Consider the following 20,559-nt stretch of genomic DNA (forward strand, 5'->3'; position numbering starts at 1 on the left):
TGCACACATCCCCCAGTTGTGGCCTGGAATAATCCAGATGCATAAAATGAAAGTGCAGCTGTAACCTTTACTTCAACTGACAAAGCAGTCCTCCTGACGCTTCTCGGGTGCAGGTCTGCTTTTACTAACTCACAGATCTCGGTTACAACTTCTTGGCGGAAACGCAGCCTTCTCACACAGTCTGCATCACTCAGGTGCAGGTATGAATGCCTGTCTCGATGTACTCGATGTGGGTAAAACCTCCTGCCCAAAGTCCTACCTGCTCTGAGGTTCCTCATGCGATGATGTCTAATCAATCTTCTCCTCCGCAGCACCATCATGCCGAAGCCTTGCACGAAGTATTGTCAATATTGCCCCCATAATTAAATTGTAACTTTGCAAGAAGCTCAATACAGCAGGACAAAGCACTCACACCTTCTTTCCTCTCTCTCTCTCTCTCCTAGTATGGACCACACCCTGGTCTGCGCATGCGCAATAGGCTTGCTTAGAACGGGAAGCTAGGCATTCAATGAGGACATTTGGGGCAACAAAGCCTCATGCAATTCTTTAATTTTTGATTTTTTTCAAAGTATGACCCCACCACTGACCGAATGTCTCCTCACCAGGCTCGAGGGTCAGCCGGCAGAATCACTCCCACGCCTGGACACAGGGGCTCGGTTTCCCCCCCCACCCCCCTCTGGCTTCTTTTAAAGCCAAGACCCGAGCCCTTATGTCCGAGTGAGGGAACGATTCTGCCGGCCGACACTCCGACCCTTGAGCCTGGTGAGGAGACGTTCGGTGGTGGCGTGATATTTTGAAAAAAAATCAAAAATTAAAGAATTACATTCGACTTCCATTTCCTCCTTTTTGACTTTGAAAAAATTAAGCTTCATGATGCATATTCTTTGTCTTCTTGACTCCCTCCAAAATGTTGCCTAAAAACAATGGCGTCTTTCTGCACCGATTTTTTAATGTGCACTGGTTTTTCTTAAGTGCCCAGAAGGGCTTTTGGGAGTGGTCACAGACGCCGTCCGAGGAAAAATGTAATTGGCCAAACTTGCTTAAATGTGAAAAACTGGCACAGACATCAGGTTACGCCCCCATGATGCAAAAAAAATACTAAGCTAAAAAAATCATAGCTAACTGAGTTATGCTGGCACAGAAACTTTGGGAAAATGCGGATATTTTAATTTACACCAAAAAAAACGGCGCATGCCAAATAAACGGCGCAGATAACTGGGGAAAATTGAGTCCATAATCCTGCGTTTTTTACAACCAATAAAATAATCACATTTTATTTTTACACTGAGGTAGGCTGACAGAATACCTTTAAAGAAGTGGACCCGTTTAGGACACTCTGCTTTAGTAAAGCCAATTTCGAGGGTTTTTGTCAAACCTCAGTCGTGGATTCAGATACTTGAAGCAACAAGAAGTGGACAATTCCCACAAAACGAGATACATTTTCGAAGATATTTGGGTTTTATTTCAGTTAGAAAGAAGATTGCCGTTGCCTTGCAGGTTGCATTAAACTCCAGGTCGACAGCCTTTTGCTTGAATGAACATCGCAGAGTTATAGCATTCAGTTTGATCTGAAGGGTTTTCAGTTTATGTTATCGCAGGTTATGGAAGTTGATGCGATCACTGCACTGCCCCTTTCTGTGTGGCAGGATTCTAACTCACTGAACAGCTGGAACATATACCAATATACCAAGCTGGAATACCAAGTTTTTTCCTTTCTTGTTGGCGTGGCCCGGATCACCAGTGCAAAGTGCCGTATTGCCACTTTTCTATAGGCACCCTGTGAATAAAATTACCTGTTGGTCTCTCTGTGTGTATTTGTTAATCAGGCCCACCACTGTGTGTCTATCACTGACTGTAGGGAACATGGTAGTACTGTACTTCCAGTTTATTTCCCACCTGCACTGGTAAGGAGCACGTCATCTACAAAGGACTGGGTGACCCACTGTGAGATTTTTTCTTATTACATCGGGGATCGACCTTGGCCGAAATAAAATCTGCTAAAAGCTGGTCCTGTCCTGTCTTCATCCGGCAATTCTGTTTACTCTGGCATGGCCTCAACTTGTGGAAACGGGAGCTTGTAACTTTGGCACATGCCTGACTGGGCCCCAGAAAATATTTTTTAAATACCGACAGTATGATTACATTGTTCTTTTTTTTGATGGTGCAATGCAACAATGCCCAACGCAGCCTGTAAAGCAAACTGTCCGAAAGGTATGAGCTTTTGAGGAGCCCTGGCAGTTCAACACTCTAACCCGGCCAGTATTTATCTCTCAAACTCGCGATGTTGGTTGAGGGTTAAGTATTGGCCAGGATACTGGGATGCACTCTCCTGCTCTTCTTCAAATAGTGTCACGCGATCTTTTGCATGCACCTGAGAGAGCAGACAGGGCCTTGATGTAACGTCTCATAGAAACATAGAAAATAGGTGCAGGAATAGGCCATTCGGCCCTTTGAGCCTGCACCACTATTCAATATGGTCATGGCTGATCATGCAACTTCAGTACCCCCATTCCTGCTTTCTCTCCATATCCCTTTAGCCATAAGGGCCACATCCGAAAAACAGTTCCTCCGACAGAGTAGCACTCCCTCAGCACTGCACTGAAGTGGCGGCCGAGATTATGTGCTCAAGTCTCTGCAGTGGGACTTGAGCCCACAGCCTTCTGACTCAGACGCGCGAGTGCTGCTGACTGAGCCACAGCTGACAGCAAGGACGGAGCTGGTCATGCAGCTGCCGCTTTCCGTTAGCTTGATTTGTGACTGTTTATAAAGTCCAACAGCTTCACCAAACAGCCAATAAAATCCAGGTCCGAATTCATTACTGCCTCTTACCGATTATTTCAGTGAGTAAGGGAATGGGGAATCGAGATATAACAGACAGATCAATGAAGATTTTCAAGCTACATTGAATACAATGTGCACCAACTTCCACTCGGATGCACAAAGCAGAGGCAAGGCACCTCAGCCATTCAATTCGATCTAAGATGTTGCAACGTGAGTTATCACAGTTCAGCAGTTCCAACACAAACATTGCACACAGTCGATTCTTCAGGAGATTTTAACTTGCTGGTAGCACAGATAGAATACCAACCATAAACTACCAGAACATCATTAAACAGACACGTGTGCCTTACCTTCATACAGCCAGTCGCTCAGTCCATTGAAAATGACCCCCTCCTTCCCAGTCGCCACCAGACGTATAGCACCACTATTGACGTTCAGCTGATAGAAGATGTTGTTCTCAAAAATGAAAATCTGGTCAACAAGGAATAAAATGGCGGATTAGGGCTGCAGAATTAACATGAGGGTCAACCACACCTACAGCTAGGAACAAGCAGATACCTCGGATTTTACACTTGTTGCTAAAAAGGGGGCGGGCAAGGTTCATGTGGAATCGAAATGGGTAATTTATGTGGGAATGTTTCGGTGGTGAGACGTTTGAAATGTCAAATCATTGCCATCATTGACAGGAAGTAACCAGGAATCCACAGGAGATGCACACACTAGGCTCCAAGTCAATGAAACAGAGATGGGCACTCCCCCTTTTGCCTGGTTTTTGATTCAATGTTTGCCTGTGGGCAACTTTGACTATTCTAATATTCTCCTGGCCAGCCTCCCATTTTCCATCCTACGTAAACTTGAGATCATCCAAAACTTTGCTGCACGTATCCTAACGTGCACCAACTCCTGTTCACCCCTGTGCTCGCTGACCTACATTGGCTCCTGGTCTGGAAACACCTCGATTTAAAAATTCTCATCCTTGTTTTCAAAGTCCTCCATGAACCTCGCCCCTCCCTACCTCTGTAATCTCCTCCAGCCCTACAACCCTCCGAGAACTCTGCTCTCCTCTAATTCTGGCTTCCTGCGCATTCCCGATTTCAGCTGCCTGGGCCATAAGCTCTGGAATTCTCTCCCTAAACCTCTCTCCTCCTTTAAGACGCTCATTAAAAACTACGGGCGAGAAATTTGCTATCGTCCCGGTTGGGGCGCTTGCTTTTGAGAAGTTGGAAGTTTAGCGCTAGGCGCTAATCAATCTCGCTACCCGCTAAATTCAGTCTCAGCACTCAAAGAATGCAGGCAAGTACTAAATCAGTCACTAATGGCATAGGCCAGTGGTGTTAGATTCCAAGCGCTAACAAATATGAGGTGTTGTGTAATCGGGAGTGAGCACTGGCGAAGGTGCCTTCCAGGCATTAAAGGGGAGGGTCACTGGAGTCTGCACACCAGCCCCCAATGATTTGGGGAGTGCAGAACGGCGATATGCTGTGGAATGAAATGCAAAGTCCCTTTACCTCCCTCAGCACTCCAGTGCTCTCTGCCACTCATAACTGACCTTTGGAACGGAAGTTTTATGTCAGCTGGGGGGTGTATCCCTTTAATTAGCTCCCTGCCAGCCGACTATTTCACACCTCCGCGCCCTGTCGCTGTCGGCACGAGGCGGTAAGGCGGGGGGGGACGCTACTGAAGTTTGCAGATTGGGCATCCAGTGAGCGTTGCCTGCTCACTGACGTCACGATCTGCATGGCGAGAGGTGCTGAGTTGCGAACTGTTATCACCGGCATGCCGGGGCTGGTGAATTTGCCGTGCGGTGCAGGAGTCGTCCCGCCACGGCGCGACTGCCTGAGCGCCCTGTTAGCGCCCCCTGTTGGCTACCTGCCCTAATACCTCCTTATGTGGCTCGGTGTCAAATTTTATTTGATAATCGCTCCTGTGGACCTCAGCACCTTGGGACATTTTACTACATTCAAGGCACAATATAAATGCAAGTTGTTGTTGTTGTAAGGGGAAGCAATGAGGGTATTATCTCTTTTTCCCCAGGTTTTTCAGTGTGAAGCTATTAATCTGTTTTGACTTGTAATCAAACACAACTCTCGGGGTTAGATTTTAATTGTCGGGCAACTGACCAGCAGAACTCGCACGCTGGACCGCCAACCGCCCGGTGTTGCTGGCGGCAGGCCTGGTCCGTTTTGGGAGCCGGGCCTCTTTAGCATCAGACCGGGAGGGGCCGCGTATGGAAATCGAGCGCTCCGGGGCAGCCTGCTGGCCAATATCACACGGCCCAGCCGGCCTCCGAGACAGAAGGTAGCTCGGTCCGTGGGGTTATGGATCTGATGCGGCAGCAGACCAAGCTGTTCCTGTCGAGCTCGGAGCAGATCTCCCGCTTCCTCCTGGCCCCATACAAATAGAATCATTGCATTATACAGCCATAGAAGGAGGCCGATCGGCCCCGGTGCCAGTGCTTTTGAACAGTTCGATCAAATCCCTTCAACACGGACGCACCTGTCAGCTCCTCTCCGGCTTGGCCTCCGTCTGAGACTGAGCGGAGAGGGATTTCGCCGCCCAGCACTAGGCCCTGTGGGGGGAGATTGCGACATCCACGGGAACGGCGGGAACGGGGCTGTCCACTATTTTCAGATCGCTATCGCCTGGTCTCCACTGGGCGAGTGGCCTCAAAATAACCCCAAGGGTTTTTTTTAATTCCAAAATGAGATTAGCTGCTCACAACAGCTTCACAATGACATACATTTCAGCCAATGATCAAAAATTTAAGCCAAGCAACTCCCTAATTCACCATTTATAATGAACACTTCCCTCGATTTGTGTACACAGATCTTGTATGGATCCACTTTCAATTCCATCCGACATTCTTTGGACCATTTAAAATGCAGATCACTTTGAACTGAAGTTTTATTTTTATTCATTCATGAGATGGGTATCGCTGGCAAGGCCAGCATTTATTGCCCATCCCTAATTGCCCCTTGAGAAGGTCGTGATGAGCCGCCTTCTTCACTGCAGCAGTCCTTGTGGTGAAGCACAGTGCTGTTAGGGAGGGAGTTCCAGGATTTTGACGCAGCGCCGATGAAGGAACAACAATATACTTCCAGGTCAGGATGGTGTATGAATTGGAGGGGAACTTGCAGGTGACAGTGTTCGCATGCGCCTGCTGTTTTGTCTTTCGAGGTGGCAGAGGTCATGGGTTTGAGAGGGCAGTGCATCTTGTAGATGGTACACACTGCAGCCACGGTGCGCTGGTGGTGGAGGGAGTGAATGTTGAAGGTGGTGGATGGAGTGCCAGTAAAGGAACTGGCTTGACAACAGATGCAGGAGGCCATGATAAATGGAAGTAAACTCTTACCAGTGGGAGTCTATACTGTTCACAATAGTTTAGACAGGTTTGCAAATGGCACTGAGCTGTGTTTCCAGGCAACAAATCAAAGCCTTTGAAAGAGCGAGTTGTGATTTTGCAGCGGCAAAAAGCTATCTGTATGTTAAATGTCTGAACCAGCTTAGCTTCAATAGGTCAAACTGGGGAAGGTAAGCCCATGTTTAGAGAGATAGTAAGTGGTGCCTTTATTGCTTTTCATGACCGAGGAATACAGGGAATTAGTTTGCTCTCACTGTGTAAACTGTATGCTCTTCAGTCAAATATTTTATCTAAATAAACCAATTATTGGTCTGAAGCTGTGCTATTTCCGCTCACTTTCTGTAAATAGAGGAGGTTTCACGGGGCAGCATGTGTCAGATTTCAGGAGTCAGTCAAGGTTTCTCATACTATCTCGCTATCATTTCAGATTAGCGAGAGATGATCGCCAGGGAAGGGAGTCTCCTTACCATGGCTTCCTCCTAAACCCGCAACCTCACCTACCGAGAAGGACAAGGGCAGCAGGCGCATAGGAACACCATCAGCTCCAAGATCCCCTCCGAATCACACACCGCTCCGAACTGGACATGCACCTCCATCCCTTCATGGTTCCTGACTCAAAATCCTGGAAGTCCCAACCTAAACAGGATTGCGGGAGTACCTTCACCACACGGGCAGCAGTGGTTCAAGAAGGCGGTTCCCATCACCTGCTCAAGGGCAATTAGGAATGGGCAATAAATGCTGGCCTTGCTCGTGACACCCACGTCCCACGAATGAATAGAAATAAAACGATCCAGATATTGGACAGAAAAAGGTACACTCCGGATAATAGGGACTATAAGGGCTTCTCATCATCAACATCAAAGGCAGTCCCTCGGAATCGAGGAAGACTTGCTTCCACTCCTAAAGTGAGTCCTTTGGTGGCTGAACAGTCCAACATGAGAGCCACAGACCCTGTTACAGGTGGGACAGACATTCATCGGGGGAAGGGGGGGTGGGACTGATTTGCCGCACGCTCCTTCCGCTGCCTGCGCCTGACCTCTTCACTCGTGGCGTTGATTCGAAGAGCTCAACGCCCTCCCAGATGCACTTTCTCCACCTAGGGCGGTCTTCGGCCAGGGACTCCCAGGTGTCAGTGGTGATATCGCACTTCACCAGGGAGGTTTTGAGGGTGTCCTTGAAACATTGGCTCGTTTGCCGTGAAGGAGCTCTGCATAGAGCATTTGTTTAGGGAGCCTCATGTCTGGCAAGCAAACTGTGTGGCCTGCCCAGCAAAGCTGATCGAGTGTGGTCAGTGCTTCAATGCTGGGGATGTTAGCCTGGGCGAGGACACTGATGTTGGTGCGCCTGTCCTCCCAGGGGATTTGCAGGATCTTGCGGAGATATATCGGCAGAATGGGAACAAGGAAATGGCAGACCAATTGAACAATTACTTTGGTTCTGTCTTCACTAAGGAAGACACAAATAACCTCCAGAAAATACAAGTGGGCCGAGGATCTAGCGAGAAGGGGCAACTGAGGGAAATCCTTATAAATCAGGAAATGATGTTAGGGAAATTGAAGCCGATAAATCCCCAGGATAGTCTGCATCCCAGAGTACTTAAGGAAATGGCGCTAGAAATAGTTGATGCATTGGTGGTCATTTTCCAACATTCCATGGACTCAGGATCAGTTCCGATAGATTGGAGGGTAGCTAATGTAACCCCCACTTTTTAAAAAAGGAGGGAGAGAGAAAACAGGGAATTATAGACCGGTTAGCCTGACATCGGTAGTGGGGAAAATGTTGGAATCAATTATTAAAGATATAATAGCAGCGCATTTGAAAAGCAGTCACAGGATCGGTCCAAGTCAGCATGGATTTATGAAAGGGAAATCGTGCTTGACAAATCTTCTAGAATTTTTTGAGGATGCAACTAGTAGAGTGGATAAGAGAGAACCAGTGGATGTGGTGAATTTGGACTTTCAAAAGGCTTTTGACAAGGTCCCACACAAGAGATTAGTGTGCAAAATTAAGGCACATGGTATTGGGGGTAATGTGTTGACATGGATAGAAAAATGGTTGGCAGACAGAAAACAAAGAGTGGGAATAAACGGGTCCTTTTCAGAATGGCAGGCAGTGACTAGTGGGGTGCCGCAGGGTTCAGTGCTGGGACCCCAGCTATTTACAATATACATTAATGATTTAGACGAAGGAATTGAATGTAATATCTCCAAGTTTGCAGATGACACTAAGCTGGGTGGCAGGGCAAGCTGCGAGGAGGATGCTAAGAGGCTGCAGGGGGATTTGGACAGGTTAGGTGCATGGGCATATGCATGGCAGATGTAGTATAATGTGGATAAATGTGAGGTTATCCATTTTGGTGGCAAAAACAGGAAGGCAGATTATTATCTGAATCGTGACAGATTAGTAAAAGGAGAGATGCAATGAGACCTGGGTGCCATGGTACATCAGTCATTGAAGGTTGGCATGCAGGTACAGCAGGCAGTAAAGAATGCAAATGGCATGCTGGACTTCATAGTGAAGGGATTTGAGTATAGGAGCAGGGAGGTCTTGCTGCAGTTGTACAGGGCCTTGGTGAGACCACACCTTGAGTATTGTGTGCAGTTTTGGTCTCCTAATCTGAGGAAGGACGTGTTTGCTATTGAGGGAGTGCAACGAAGGTTCACCAGACTGATTCCGGGGATGGCAGGACTGACATATGAGGAAAGACTAGATTGGCTAGGCTTATACTCACTGGAATTTAGAAGAATGAGAGGGGCTCTCATAGAAACGCATAAAATTCTGACGGGACTAGACAGGTTAGATGCAGGAAGAATGTTCCCGATGTTGGGGACGTCCAGAACCAGGGGACACAGTCTAAGGATAAGGGGTAAGCTATATAGGAACGAAATGAGAAGAAACTTTTTCACACAGAGAGTTGTGAACCTATGGAATTCTCTGCCACAGAAAGTTGTGGAGTCCAGTTCCTTGGACATATTCAAAAGGGAGTTAGATGTGGCCCTTGTGGCTAAAAGGATTGAGGGTATGGAGAGAAGGCAGGGGTGGGGTACTGAGGTTGCATGATCAGCCATGATCATATTAAATGGCGGTGCAGGCTCGAAGGGCCGAATGGCCTGCTCATGCACCTATGTTTCTATCTCCAAGGACTTGAGGTGTCTTCTGTACATCGTCCATGCCTCTGATCCATACAGGAGGGTGGGTATTACTACAGCCCTGTAGACCATGAGCTTGGTGGTCGATTTGAGGGCCTGGTCTTCGAACACTCTTTTCCTCAGGCAGCCAAAGGCTGTAGTGGCGCACTGGAGGCTTTGTTGAATCTCTGCATCAACGTCTGCCTTTGTTGACAAAAGGCTCCCGAGGTATGGGAAGTGGTATGGAAAAAATAATAATGCTAAACCTGTAAATATGTAAATATCTGGCATAAAAAGCCAACACCTCAAACAGACGTTTCAGAGATGAACAATGAGATTGGTCAGAAGCTAGGGCTCTAAATTATGAAGAGAACCCCACAGAGACCGAATCAATTTACACTGGAAAAAAGATTCAAAGGAGGTGACAGCAGCATTGCTAAGCGTGCACTTTTTCATCAATGTGTTGTTACTTTTGGTGTACACCAGCGTGGCCCCGACCTGCGGGGGAACATCGACGGCAGGTTGGGGCCTTAAAAGGAGCATATCACGCAAGAGAGCAGCACCCTGGTGCAGGAGGATGACGGCAGTGAAGAGGGTGACTGGATTGGGCGTCACCCTAATCCAGGTCGGTGATTGGTGCATGGGCAGGTACAGCAGGAGCGATGAGATCGGGGCGAAGGAGCAGCCAGAAATTGCAGAGCGATATGATCGGGGCCCAGGAGAGGAGTGAGTTCGGGGCCCAGAAGAGGCGAAGGCCCAGGAGGCAGCACGGGCCAGCGCACACTACGGTATGTGTGCACGCTGGGTCCGTGCAGCAGAGCTGGTCTCCAGTCGTCTTGGTCAATCCTCGCCACTGGCCCAAGGCCTAGCTCTGTCAAGCCCGTGTGGTGGCTGGTGTGCAAGGGTCACCACACGTTAAAAAAAATCCATGCACAGGCATCTTCCACCCTTCAACATGTAGTTCTGGATCTGGAATATTTAGGTCCTTCATTGAAACACCTGTGAACTCATCCCTTTTCGGCGTGGAAGCAAGCCATCTTGATACGAGGGACCACCTAAGAAGAAGACACCAATGGCAGTATAATTCAAGAGGCAACAATATGTCATTAAATGAGGTGTCGGACCTCTTTCCAGGAGATCATCTCATGCTAATTAGAAAGAAAGCGCCTTTCATGACCTCAGGATGTTCCAATGTGTTTTACAGCCAATGATGCACTTTTTATTTGAAGTGTAATCGCCGTTGTAATGTAGGAAATGTGGCAGCCAAATTTGCACAGCAATGTGATAATGACCAGATAGTCTGTTTCAGATGTTAGTTGAAAAATACATATTGGCCAGGACACCAGAAGTACTCCACTGTTCTTCCTCAAAAAGTTCCATGGGATCTATTACATCCATCTGCGAGGGCAGACGGGACCTCGCTTTTACATTTCATCCCAAAGACAACGCCTCTGACTGTGCAGTACATCAGTATCGCACTGGAGTGTCAGCCTAGATTTTGTGCTCAAGTCCCTGGAGTGAGGCTTGAACCTACAACCTTCTGACTCAGAGGCGAGAGTGCTACCCACTGAGACATGGCTGACAGATGAGTGCAATAAAACTAATCTAAAATACTACGAGGGACAGACAATGTTGATACAAGCAAATCACGCAACAATGAACAAAGAATGGATGAGCCAAGTGCTCCGGTAGCAAGACTCAGGTGAGATGAAAGTTTAGAAGAATGCTCTCTGTGATAAGATTGGTAGATATGTAGAACAGACCTCCAACAATAGCAGCCAACAACTACAACTTGCATTTATATAGCGCCTTTAATGTAATAAATCATCCCAAGGTGCTTCACAGGAATTTCACACCGAGCCATTAGGGCAGGTGAGCAAAAGCTTGATCAAAAAGGTAGGTTTTAAGGAGTGTCTTAAAGGAGAAGAGAGAGGTAGAGAGTTGGTGAGGGTTAGGGAGGGAATTCTAGTGCTGGGGCTGAGGCAGCTGAAGGCACGGCCGCCAATGGCGGAGCGACTAAAATCGGGGATCAGCAAGAGGCCAGAATTGGAGGAGCGCAGAGATTTCAGAGTGTTGTTGGGCTGGAGGAAGTTACAGAGACGGGGACGGAGGTGGGGGTGTGGGGGGAGGCGGGTGGTGAGGTCATTTACACTATTAAAAACAGCTGGAGAGACATGCATGTTGGGTTTTGGGGCCTTTTCCTGCTCTTCATGTACTTATGACCTTGTTTGTAAATATCTAGTTAGGTGTGGGATTGAAGGTCATGAGGATAAGTACATACAGAGTTGACTCAATACAATGGTTTCTATGCTGCTGGGAGCCATGGAAATGTAATCTCTGGATAGCAGCCACGTACAGTTGAATAATGCAGCATGGAACGCTCGATAGAGATTCCCGGAGAAAACATTGCTGCATTTTCTCTCAAGAGATTAAATACATTGGGTAGAGTCCATGATGGACTAGATTGTTCACAGTCTGCAATAGGATCAGCCTCAATGGCTTTATTTCATTCCATTCTTCCTTCTGTGTTCTTAATGCTATCAATATCTGTTAAGCTGGTCACTTGGCTTGATATCATCAGTGGGTTTTACAATATTTACTAAAGGTTCTCTCCTCCATTTTATTCAAGGGATCCAGAATAATCCTATGTGGAACTCCGTAATCAAAACCTCTCCCTCTGCTCCAGTCAATTTTCAACCCAGCTAATGAACTCAATGTTAATTCCCAGTGCCTTTACTTTATTTAAAAGCCTGAAGTATTAAACCTTACTAAATGCTATCTAAATATCCAGAAATAAAGTTATCAACAAATTACTGTAGATTTGTGAAATTTAGTAATCGAAGAAAGAAAGAACTTGAAGTTATGTAGGGCCCAAATTTAGCCCTCCGGTTTTTTCGGTGCACCTCCGAGCCCTCGCCGACATTTTACAAAAAAAATCTGCCAAAAAAAATCTGTGCAATCATAACCGATTCTCGGGCTGTCTGTGCAGCTGGCGTGGGGCGGAAGAAAGAGAGGGGGCGGAGCTAGGTCCCAGTGCGGAAAACATTGTCGGGACCTCTGCACATGCGTGCTAGAATCTACGCACATGTGCAGTAGCTCCTGGCAGGCCGTTTCGGCAAACGTGCGCTGCAGGCTGTGTGGGAGGGGCCAAAGCACGCCGTCCCTAGTCCTGGCCGAATAGCTCCCTCATCGGCGGCCCGCTGCGTTCCTGAAGATATGAGTTCTATTTTTTATTTGTTATTTACTGATTGATTTTGGTGCTTTAGGTTCAGGGTTCTTTCTATTTTTTTATTTTTTATTTATTGATTGCTTATTACTTTGGTCTTCGTTTTTTAGGTGCAGGATTCCTTCTGTTTTATTTGTTAATTAATTGCTTATTACTTTTTGTGCTTTGTTTGGTGCTTGGTGTGCTTTAAATGTAGTCACTTGCACCGATTCCTTAACTGTAAGTAAGGTCTTTCTGTGCGGACAAAAGTGAACACATATGCTGCCTTAAGTTAGTTTAGTACAACTTTTTTCTGGCCAAATTGGCTTAAATGGTATAAGTGGCTGAGAACGTCCCCTTTTGAAAAAAAAAACTGACCTAACAAAAAACCTAACTAACTCACTTACACTGGCGCAAATTAAATGGCCATATTTGCAATTAAAAAGATACACCAGAAAAATCAAGTTACACCAAAAAAAACAGTGCAACTCATGGGGAAATTTGAGCCCACAGCGCCTTTCATGACTTCAAGATGTCCTAAAATATTTTACAGCTAATTAAGTACTTTTGAAGTATCAGTACGGTTATGTGGGAAACGCAGCAGCCAATTTGCACACAGCAAGCTCCCGCAAGCAGCAATGAGATAAATGATCGGATAATCTGTTTTTAAGTGTTGGATGAAGGATAAATATTGGCTAGGACATTGGGGAGAACTGCCTTTCTCTTCTTCGAAATAGTGCCCTGAGATCTTTTACGTCCAGCTGAGAGGCCAGACGGAGCCTTGGTTCATGCAAAAGACAGCACCTCCAACAGTGCTGTACTAGCTCAGTACTGCACTGGAGTGTCAGCTTGGATTATGCGCTCAAGTCTCTGACAAGGGACTTGAACCCACAACCTTCGGACTCAGAGGTGAGAGAATGACCACTGTGCCACGGCCGTGATTCTGAAACCAATGATCTTTTATTGTGCCTGTGAGGAATGCTACCGTTAATATTGCTCTGATGGTGAGATTCCACAGCGTGACTGAGCCCTACAGCATGGCACCCCCATGCCCACCTTGGAGTCAGTGTATTCAAACATTGATTCTTAGGTGTGGAAATTTTCCATTGATTGGGAAATTATAAGGTTGACTGGAAGGCTGTTTTTGAAGGGAAGAGCTGACTGAGCAGCTCCTGAACTTGCAGGAAGAAGCACGCTGGTAGTAGAACACGCAGCAGATGTATTTATATATATATATGAATTATGGATAGCTTGTTATTGGGTATGATACACTGTTGGTCATGGTACTGGAGTAAAAGCCCAGAAATCCCATCATGGTAAGTAATCAAGCTAAATTCCAATAATGATCAAGAAAGCTCCTGAACTGATGTACAAATTCAACTAGTTCAATATTGTCACTATTGAAGGCAATCTGTCACTACTACCCGGTCTGGCCTACATACAACTTTGGTCCCACGATATGGGGTTGACTCAGGACAATTAGAGATGACCAATAAATAAATAATGCCTTCCTAAAGTCACCTACATATCAAGAACAAATGAGTAAATATTCAATTTTAGCTTTGTGCTTTGTGTCAGATTCCTTAGCTTTCAATAACAACACCTTGTATTTATATAGCGCCTTTAACGTGGTAAATTGTCCAAGGCAGTTCATTATGAGACAAAAGAATTTGACACCGAGCCACATAAGGAGAAATTAGGGCAGGTGACCAAAAGCTTGGTCAAAGAGGTAAGTTTAAGGAGCGTCTTAAAGGAGGAAAGAGAGGTAGAGAGGCAAAGAAGTTTAGGGACGGAGTTCCAGAGTTTAGGGCCGAGGCAACAGAAGGCACGGCCACCAATGGTTGAGCGATTATAATCAGGGATGCACAAGAGGGCAGAATTAGAGGAACGTAGACATCTCAGGGAGTTGTTAGGCTGGAGGGGATTACAGAGACAGGGAGGGATGAGGCCAAGGAGGGATTTGAAACTAAGAATGAGAATTTTCAAATCGAGGCGTTGCTAAACTGGGAGCCAATGTAGGTCAGCGAGCATAGGATTGATGGGTGAGCAGGACTTGGTGCAATTAGCACACGAGCAGCCGAGCTTTGGATCACCTCTAGTTTACGTAGGGTAGAATGTGGGAGGCCAGCCAGGAGTAGTTGGAATAGTCAAGTCTAGAGCATAGATGAGGGCTTCAGCAGTGGATGAGCTGAGGCAAGGACGGAGATGGGCAATTTATGGAGATGGAAATAGACGGTCTTAATTATGCTGCGGATATGTGACCAAAAGTTAATTTCAGATCAAATATGACACCCAGGTTATGAACAGTGTGGTTCACCTCAGAGTGATGCTAGGGAGAGGGATGGAGTCAATGGCTAGGGAATGGAGTTTGTGCCGGGAATCAAAAACAATAGTTTTGGTCTTCACAATATTTAATTGGAGAAAATTTCTGCTCACCCAGAACTGGATGTCGGACAAGCAGTCTGATAAATTAGAGATCATGGAGGGGTTGAGAGATGTGATAGTGAGGTAGAGCTGGGTGTCATCAGCATACATGTGGAAACTGATGCTGTGTTTTTAGATGATGTCTTCAAGGGGCAACATGTAGATGAGAAATAGGAGGGGGCCAAGAGAGATCCTTGGGGGACAGCAGAGGTAACGATGCAGAGCAGGAAGAGAAGCCATTGTAGGTGATTCTCTGTCTACGATTAAATAGATAAGAATGGAGCCAAGCGAGTGCAGTCCCACCCAGCTGGACGACGACGGAAAGGCATTGGAGAAGGATAGAGTGGTCAACCATGTCAAAGGCTGCAGACAAGTCAAGAAGGACGAGGAGGGATAGTTTGCCTTTGTCACAGTCACAAAGGATGTCATTTGTGACTTTGATGAGAGCTGTTTTGGTACTGTGGCAGGCGCGGAAACCGAATCGGAGGCATTCAAACATGGAATTGTGGGAAAGATGGGCACAGATTTGGAAGGCGACAACACATTCAAGAACTTTGGAGAGGAAAGGGAGGTTGGAGATGGGTAGTAGTTAGCAAGGATGCAGGGGATCTAGAGTTGTTTTTTTGGGTAGAAGGGTGATGATGGCAGATTTGAGGGAGAGGGGGGGCAGTACCTGAGGAGAGAGAACCGTTAACAATGTCAGCTAACAGGCGAGCGAGAAAAGCAAGTTGGATGGTCAGCAGTTTGGTGGGAATAGGGTCAAGGGAGCAAGAAGTGTGTCTCATGGACAGGATGAGTGGGAAAGGTCATGAGGGGAGATCGGGGAGAAAATGGAGAAAGGCGCAAGGTCTGGGGTAGTGCAAGGGGCTTCATTAGAGGAAGTTTGGCCTGGTGGGCTCGGGGAAGGAAAGGAAGAGGCAGAGACAAAGAGAAACACCTGTTAATATGTGAAAGACTTTCTCATGGAATCAAGGCTGCCATTGCATCTACATTTTAAACCGATGTATTCAAATGTTGGCTTTCAATGATTGACTGTCAGCTTTGGGGCTTGAGGGAAGCGGGGAAGGAGGGAGAGATCGGCAATTAGGATGGAGGGATGAGGCCGAAGGCTGCCTTGAGGAATCTGGGGGAAGCACTCCTGCGACTTCTGGCCCACAACGAGTGTTGAAACTGCTATTTATCTTGTGGAGTCGACAGCTCCCGCCTCCCTTTCACTGCCGAGTCTCCTGACCCCCCGGGGAAACCCAGTAAATTTTAAATCCGCGCTCACAATTGCACCGTGGGAGCCTGATTTAAATATGTTACGAAGCGGCTTGCCTCGCCACGGCGGGATACTTGCACGCCCCGATATCTGCCGCTGTAGAAATAGAGGCAGGCGTGTGCGTGGTGGGTTGGGGTTGCGTTGCAGAATTTCACTCTTTAACCCCTCTCTTGCCCATCATACTGGGGGCGAGGTTAATATCCAGGCCATGGAGTCAGTTTTGTATTCAAACAACAGCTGCATTAGCTTCAGGATCCAAACAGTGGTTAGCTGAAATGATTCCAAGTTAAAGAAAGACTTGGATTCATATAGTGCCTTTCATGACCACCGGATGTCTCAAAGCGCTTTACAGCCAATGAAGTACTTTTAGAGTGCAGCCACTGTTGTAATGTGGGAAACGCGGCAACCAATTTGCGCACAGCAAGCTCCCACACACAGCAATGTGATAATGACCAGATAATCTGTTTTTGTTATGTTGATTGAGGGATAAATATTGTCCAGGACACCGGGGATAACTGCCCTTGCTCTTCTTCGAAGTAATGCCATGGGATCTTTTACATCCACCCGAGAGGGCAGACGGGGCCTCAGTTTAACGTCTCACCCGAAAGACGGCACCTCCGACAGTGCAGCGTTCCCTCAGCACTGCACTGCAGTGAAGTTAAGGAACTATCAAGCCCTTTTCCATTAAGTACTTGAAGCCAACTGGACATTCAAGCTTAACTTTGGATGCCTCTTACTTTTGAGTCAAGCAATCAGCGAATGGAACCTTGTGACCTGACTGGCTGAGTCATCAATTAATCAATTAGTACATCATTGGCAAATCAATCACAGCCTTACCTTGGCTAATTGAAATGAAAGGTGCATTATTTCCAGAGAGCACACAGCACACACAGCCTTTAAGATGGCAGAAGCGGTGACCTGGTCTCTTTATTACAAATAGCACTGGCTGCAGTAACACAGGAGTCCACAGTGTAGAGCTACAGACATTACACTTCTCCCTCCTTAATGAAGAAGTTATTATAACAAATAATCATCATACGTAACTTGCATGGTTATACATAACAAAAGATATGAACTTAGTTTACAACATTTACAAATCAAGCTTAACCACTTGTTTTCTGTTTCAAAGAGGATACCTTCACTCTCGAACAGAACCTTCCAAACATAGTGTTGAATTTAAACTCATTCGAGGCTGATCCTGAGGAAAGTTTTCCTCCAAGGGATGCCCTTGATTTGCATTTGAACTCTCTCTAACTTCAGACTGTTTGTCTGCCTGACTCGGACTCAGACTTAAACTCTGACTTTCTCTTGGATTTATTTCCAGTACATTGGATGTAGGATATGCTACTGGTGTATCAAAACTATCTGATGAGTCAGATGGGTCATAGTCTAAGGATAAGGGGTAAACCATTTAGGACCGAGATGAGGAGAAACTTCTTCACTCAGAGAATTGTGAACCTGTGGCATTCTCTACCACAGAAAGTTTTTGAGGCCAATTCGTTAGATATATTCAAAAGGGAGTTAGATGTGGTCCTTACGGCTAAACAGATCAAAGAGTATGTAGCGAAAGCTGGAAAGGGGTACTGAAGTTGCATGATCAGCCATGATCATATTGAATGGTGATGCAGGCTCGAAGGGCCAAATGGCCTACTCCTGCACTTATTTTCTATGTTTCTATGTTTCTATGAATCATTCGCACCTTCAACTACTTCCATGTCTGTGGGTAAAATATGTCAATGTGAACAAATCTAACCTGTCCATGATCAAACATCTTGACCAAATATGTGTGAGGACCACATATCTTCACCACTCTTCTTAGTAACCACTTTAATCATTTATGGTGATGGTTCTTTACTCTCACCTTCTGGTTTAATTTCACACTTCTCTCTTTTACTTTACCTTTAGCATGATTCTCTTTCTGTCTTAATTGTGTCTCTTCTACGGACTGTGCCAAGTTTAGTTTTAACAATGAGAATCTGGTTCGTGGCTGTCATTTGAGAAACAACTCTGCTGGTGTTCTACCAGTAGTTGTGTGAGGAGTATTACGATAAGTAATTAGGAAATTAGCCAATTTGTGATCCAATGACAACTGTCGTTTCCTTGGATTTGGATCTAACATTTGTTTTATGAGGACACGTTTTATAATTTGTCCAGTGCGCTCTGCTGCACCATTTGAAGCAGGATGGTATGGTGGAACCTTGGTATGTTTCACACCATTTTTTCTCGTGAACTGTGCAAATTCTTCTGAATGAAATTGTGGTGTATTATCAGAAACAATTTTTTCTGGAAGGCCAAATGAAAATAATAAACTTCATAAAATGTCTAATGTTTTACTTGTTATTTTCAACATTGGAAACACTGAACTCACTATCAATCACAATGAACAATTGTTGTCCTTCTAGCTCAGCAAAGTCTATCTGTAGCCTTTGCCACATCCTGGGCGGCCATTTCCATGGCTGTAATGGTACTGATGGTGGTTGCTTGCTTACCGATTGACATGTCGTACACTGACTGAAGATGTACTCTATATCTTTATCAAGATCTGGCCACCATAAGTAACTGCGTGCAAAACTCTTGGTCATGCACATTCCCAAGTGCTGGTCATGGAGGTCTCCTAATAATTTGGACCTGAATTTATTTGGTATAACCACTCTTACACCCCACATGATATAATCTTTAACAACTGATAATTCATTCCTACAAATGAAGAATGGATGAATATCTTTGTCTATTATCTGGTTTGTCCATCTATTTGCAATATAATAATACACCTTTGACATAACTGGGTCACGTTTGGTTGCTCTACCAATCTCTTCAGCTGTGACTGGCAGTTCATCCTTTTATGAAAAATAGAACACTTCTTCCCTATCGGGTGTAACTTGTGATGGGGAAGGCAATCTAGACATAGCATCAGCATTATTGTGATCAGCTGATCGTCTGTATTCAATATGTATATGCTGACAAAATCAAAGCCCATCTCTGCATTCAGGCTGCAGCTAATGTTGGAACTGGGGACTTTGGATGGAGGATTGCTGTCTGCGGCTTATGGTCCATAATGATTGTAAACTTACGACCATACAAGTATTTGTGGAACTTCTTGACCCCAAAAATTAATGCCAAAGCTTCCCTTTCAATTTGCACATAATTACGCTCACTGGCACTGTGAGTGCATGAAGCAAAAGCAATTGGTCTCTCCTCCCCACTACTTAATACATGAGAGATTACTGCCCCAACTCCATATGGAGAGGCATCACATGCTAGCTTGATCTCCTTAAATACATCATAGTGAACTAACATGGTCCTATCTACTAATATGCTTTTACAGTCCTTGAATGCTGTATCGCATTCTTCTGACCACTTCCAATGGACCTGTTTTCTAAATAGTTCATTCAGTGGATGTAGCCAAATTTGGTAGGAACTTCCCATAATAGTTCAAAAGACCCAAAAATGATCGAAGTTCAGTGACATTCTTGGGAGTGGGTGTATTTCTGATTGCATCCAGTTTTCCCTTGGTTGGATGTAAACCATCTTTGTCTATGTACCTTAAGTACTCCACCGAGTTTTGAAATAACTCACACTTGCGAGCAGACACTCGTACTCTATGCTTCTCTAGCCATTTGAGGACTTCATTCAATATGTTATTATGAATTTGCCTATTTGGTGCTGAAATTAGTATGTCATCCAAATAACATACTACCCCTTCAATACCTTGGAAAATCTGGCTCATCACCCTTTGCTAGATCGGTTTACAGCAAGCCACATTCCGTACCATATGCACTCAAGGAGAAAGTTGAGCAAGAACTCAAAAGACTAGAGACTGCGAACATTATTTCTAAGATAGATCTATATAATTGGGCTACACCCGTTGTTGTTGTACCTATGTCAGATGGTAAGGTAAGATTGTGTGGTGATTAAAAAGTAACCATAAACCAGGTTCTAGAGGTAGGTCGTATTACCGTACTGGTGAAATACAAGGATCAATTTCAGAGCTTGCCTCTAATAGTAGTGGCAGGAGACAAGCCTGCCTTACTAGGAAGAAATTGGTTGGGATCACTGAAGCTGGATTGGAATGATATTCTTCGTGTTGAAATGAGATTTGCATCAAAGGATGATGTCATCAAGAATTATCCGAAGGTGTTCTGCGAAACGGGCAGTCCGATCCAAGGCTTTAAGGCGAGTGTCAGGATACAGAAGGACGCGTGATCAGTTTACTGCAAGCCACATTCCATACCATATGCACTCAAGGAGAAAGTTGAGCAAGAACTCAAAAGATTAGAGACTGAGAACATTATTTCTAAGATAGATCTATGTAATTGGGCTACACCCATTGTTGTTGTACCTATGTCAGATGGTAAGGTAAGATTGTGTGGTGATTATAAAGTAACTATAAACGAGGTTC

The 20,559-nt window shown here is 45.5% G+C and overlaps 1 protein-coding gene across 4 annotated transcripts in view; it reads right to left on the reverse strand.

The window, feature by feature from the left end:
• dpp6a (dipeptidyl-peptidase 6a) overlaps positions 1 to 20,559 on the reverse strand; it is an 828,704-nt gene that overhangs the window by 301,618 nt on the left and 506,527 nt on the right. For all 4 annotated transcript variants that reach the window (XR_011593400.1, XM_070881647.1, XM_070881648.1 and 1 more), the window contains one exon: positions 3,132 to 3,252. Coding sequence is in view for 3 of the 4 variants with exons in the window: in XM_070881647.1 (XP_070737748.1) it covers positions 3,132 to 3,252 (121 nt within the window). In the remaining variant the exon portion in view is untranslated. The remainder of the gene's footprint in view (positions 1 to 3,131; positions 3,253 to 20,559) is intronic.

Source organism: Pristiophorus japonicus, chromosome 5 (genome assembly GCF_044704955.1).
Source record: "Pristiophorus japonicus isolate sPriJap1 chromosome 5, sPriJap1.hap1, whole genome shotgun sequence".
In the NCBI taxonomy this organism is placed as follows: Eukaryota; Metazoa; Chordata; class Chondrichthyes; family Pristiophoridae; genus Pristiophorus; species Pristiophorus japonicus.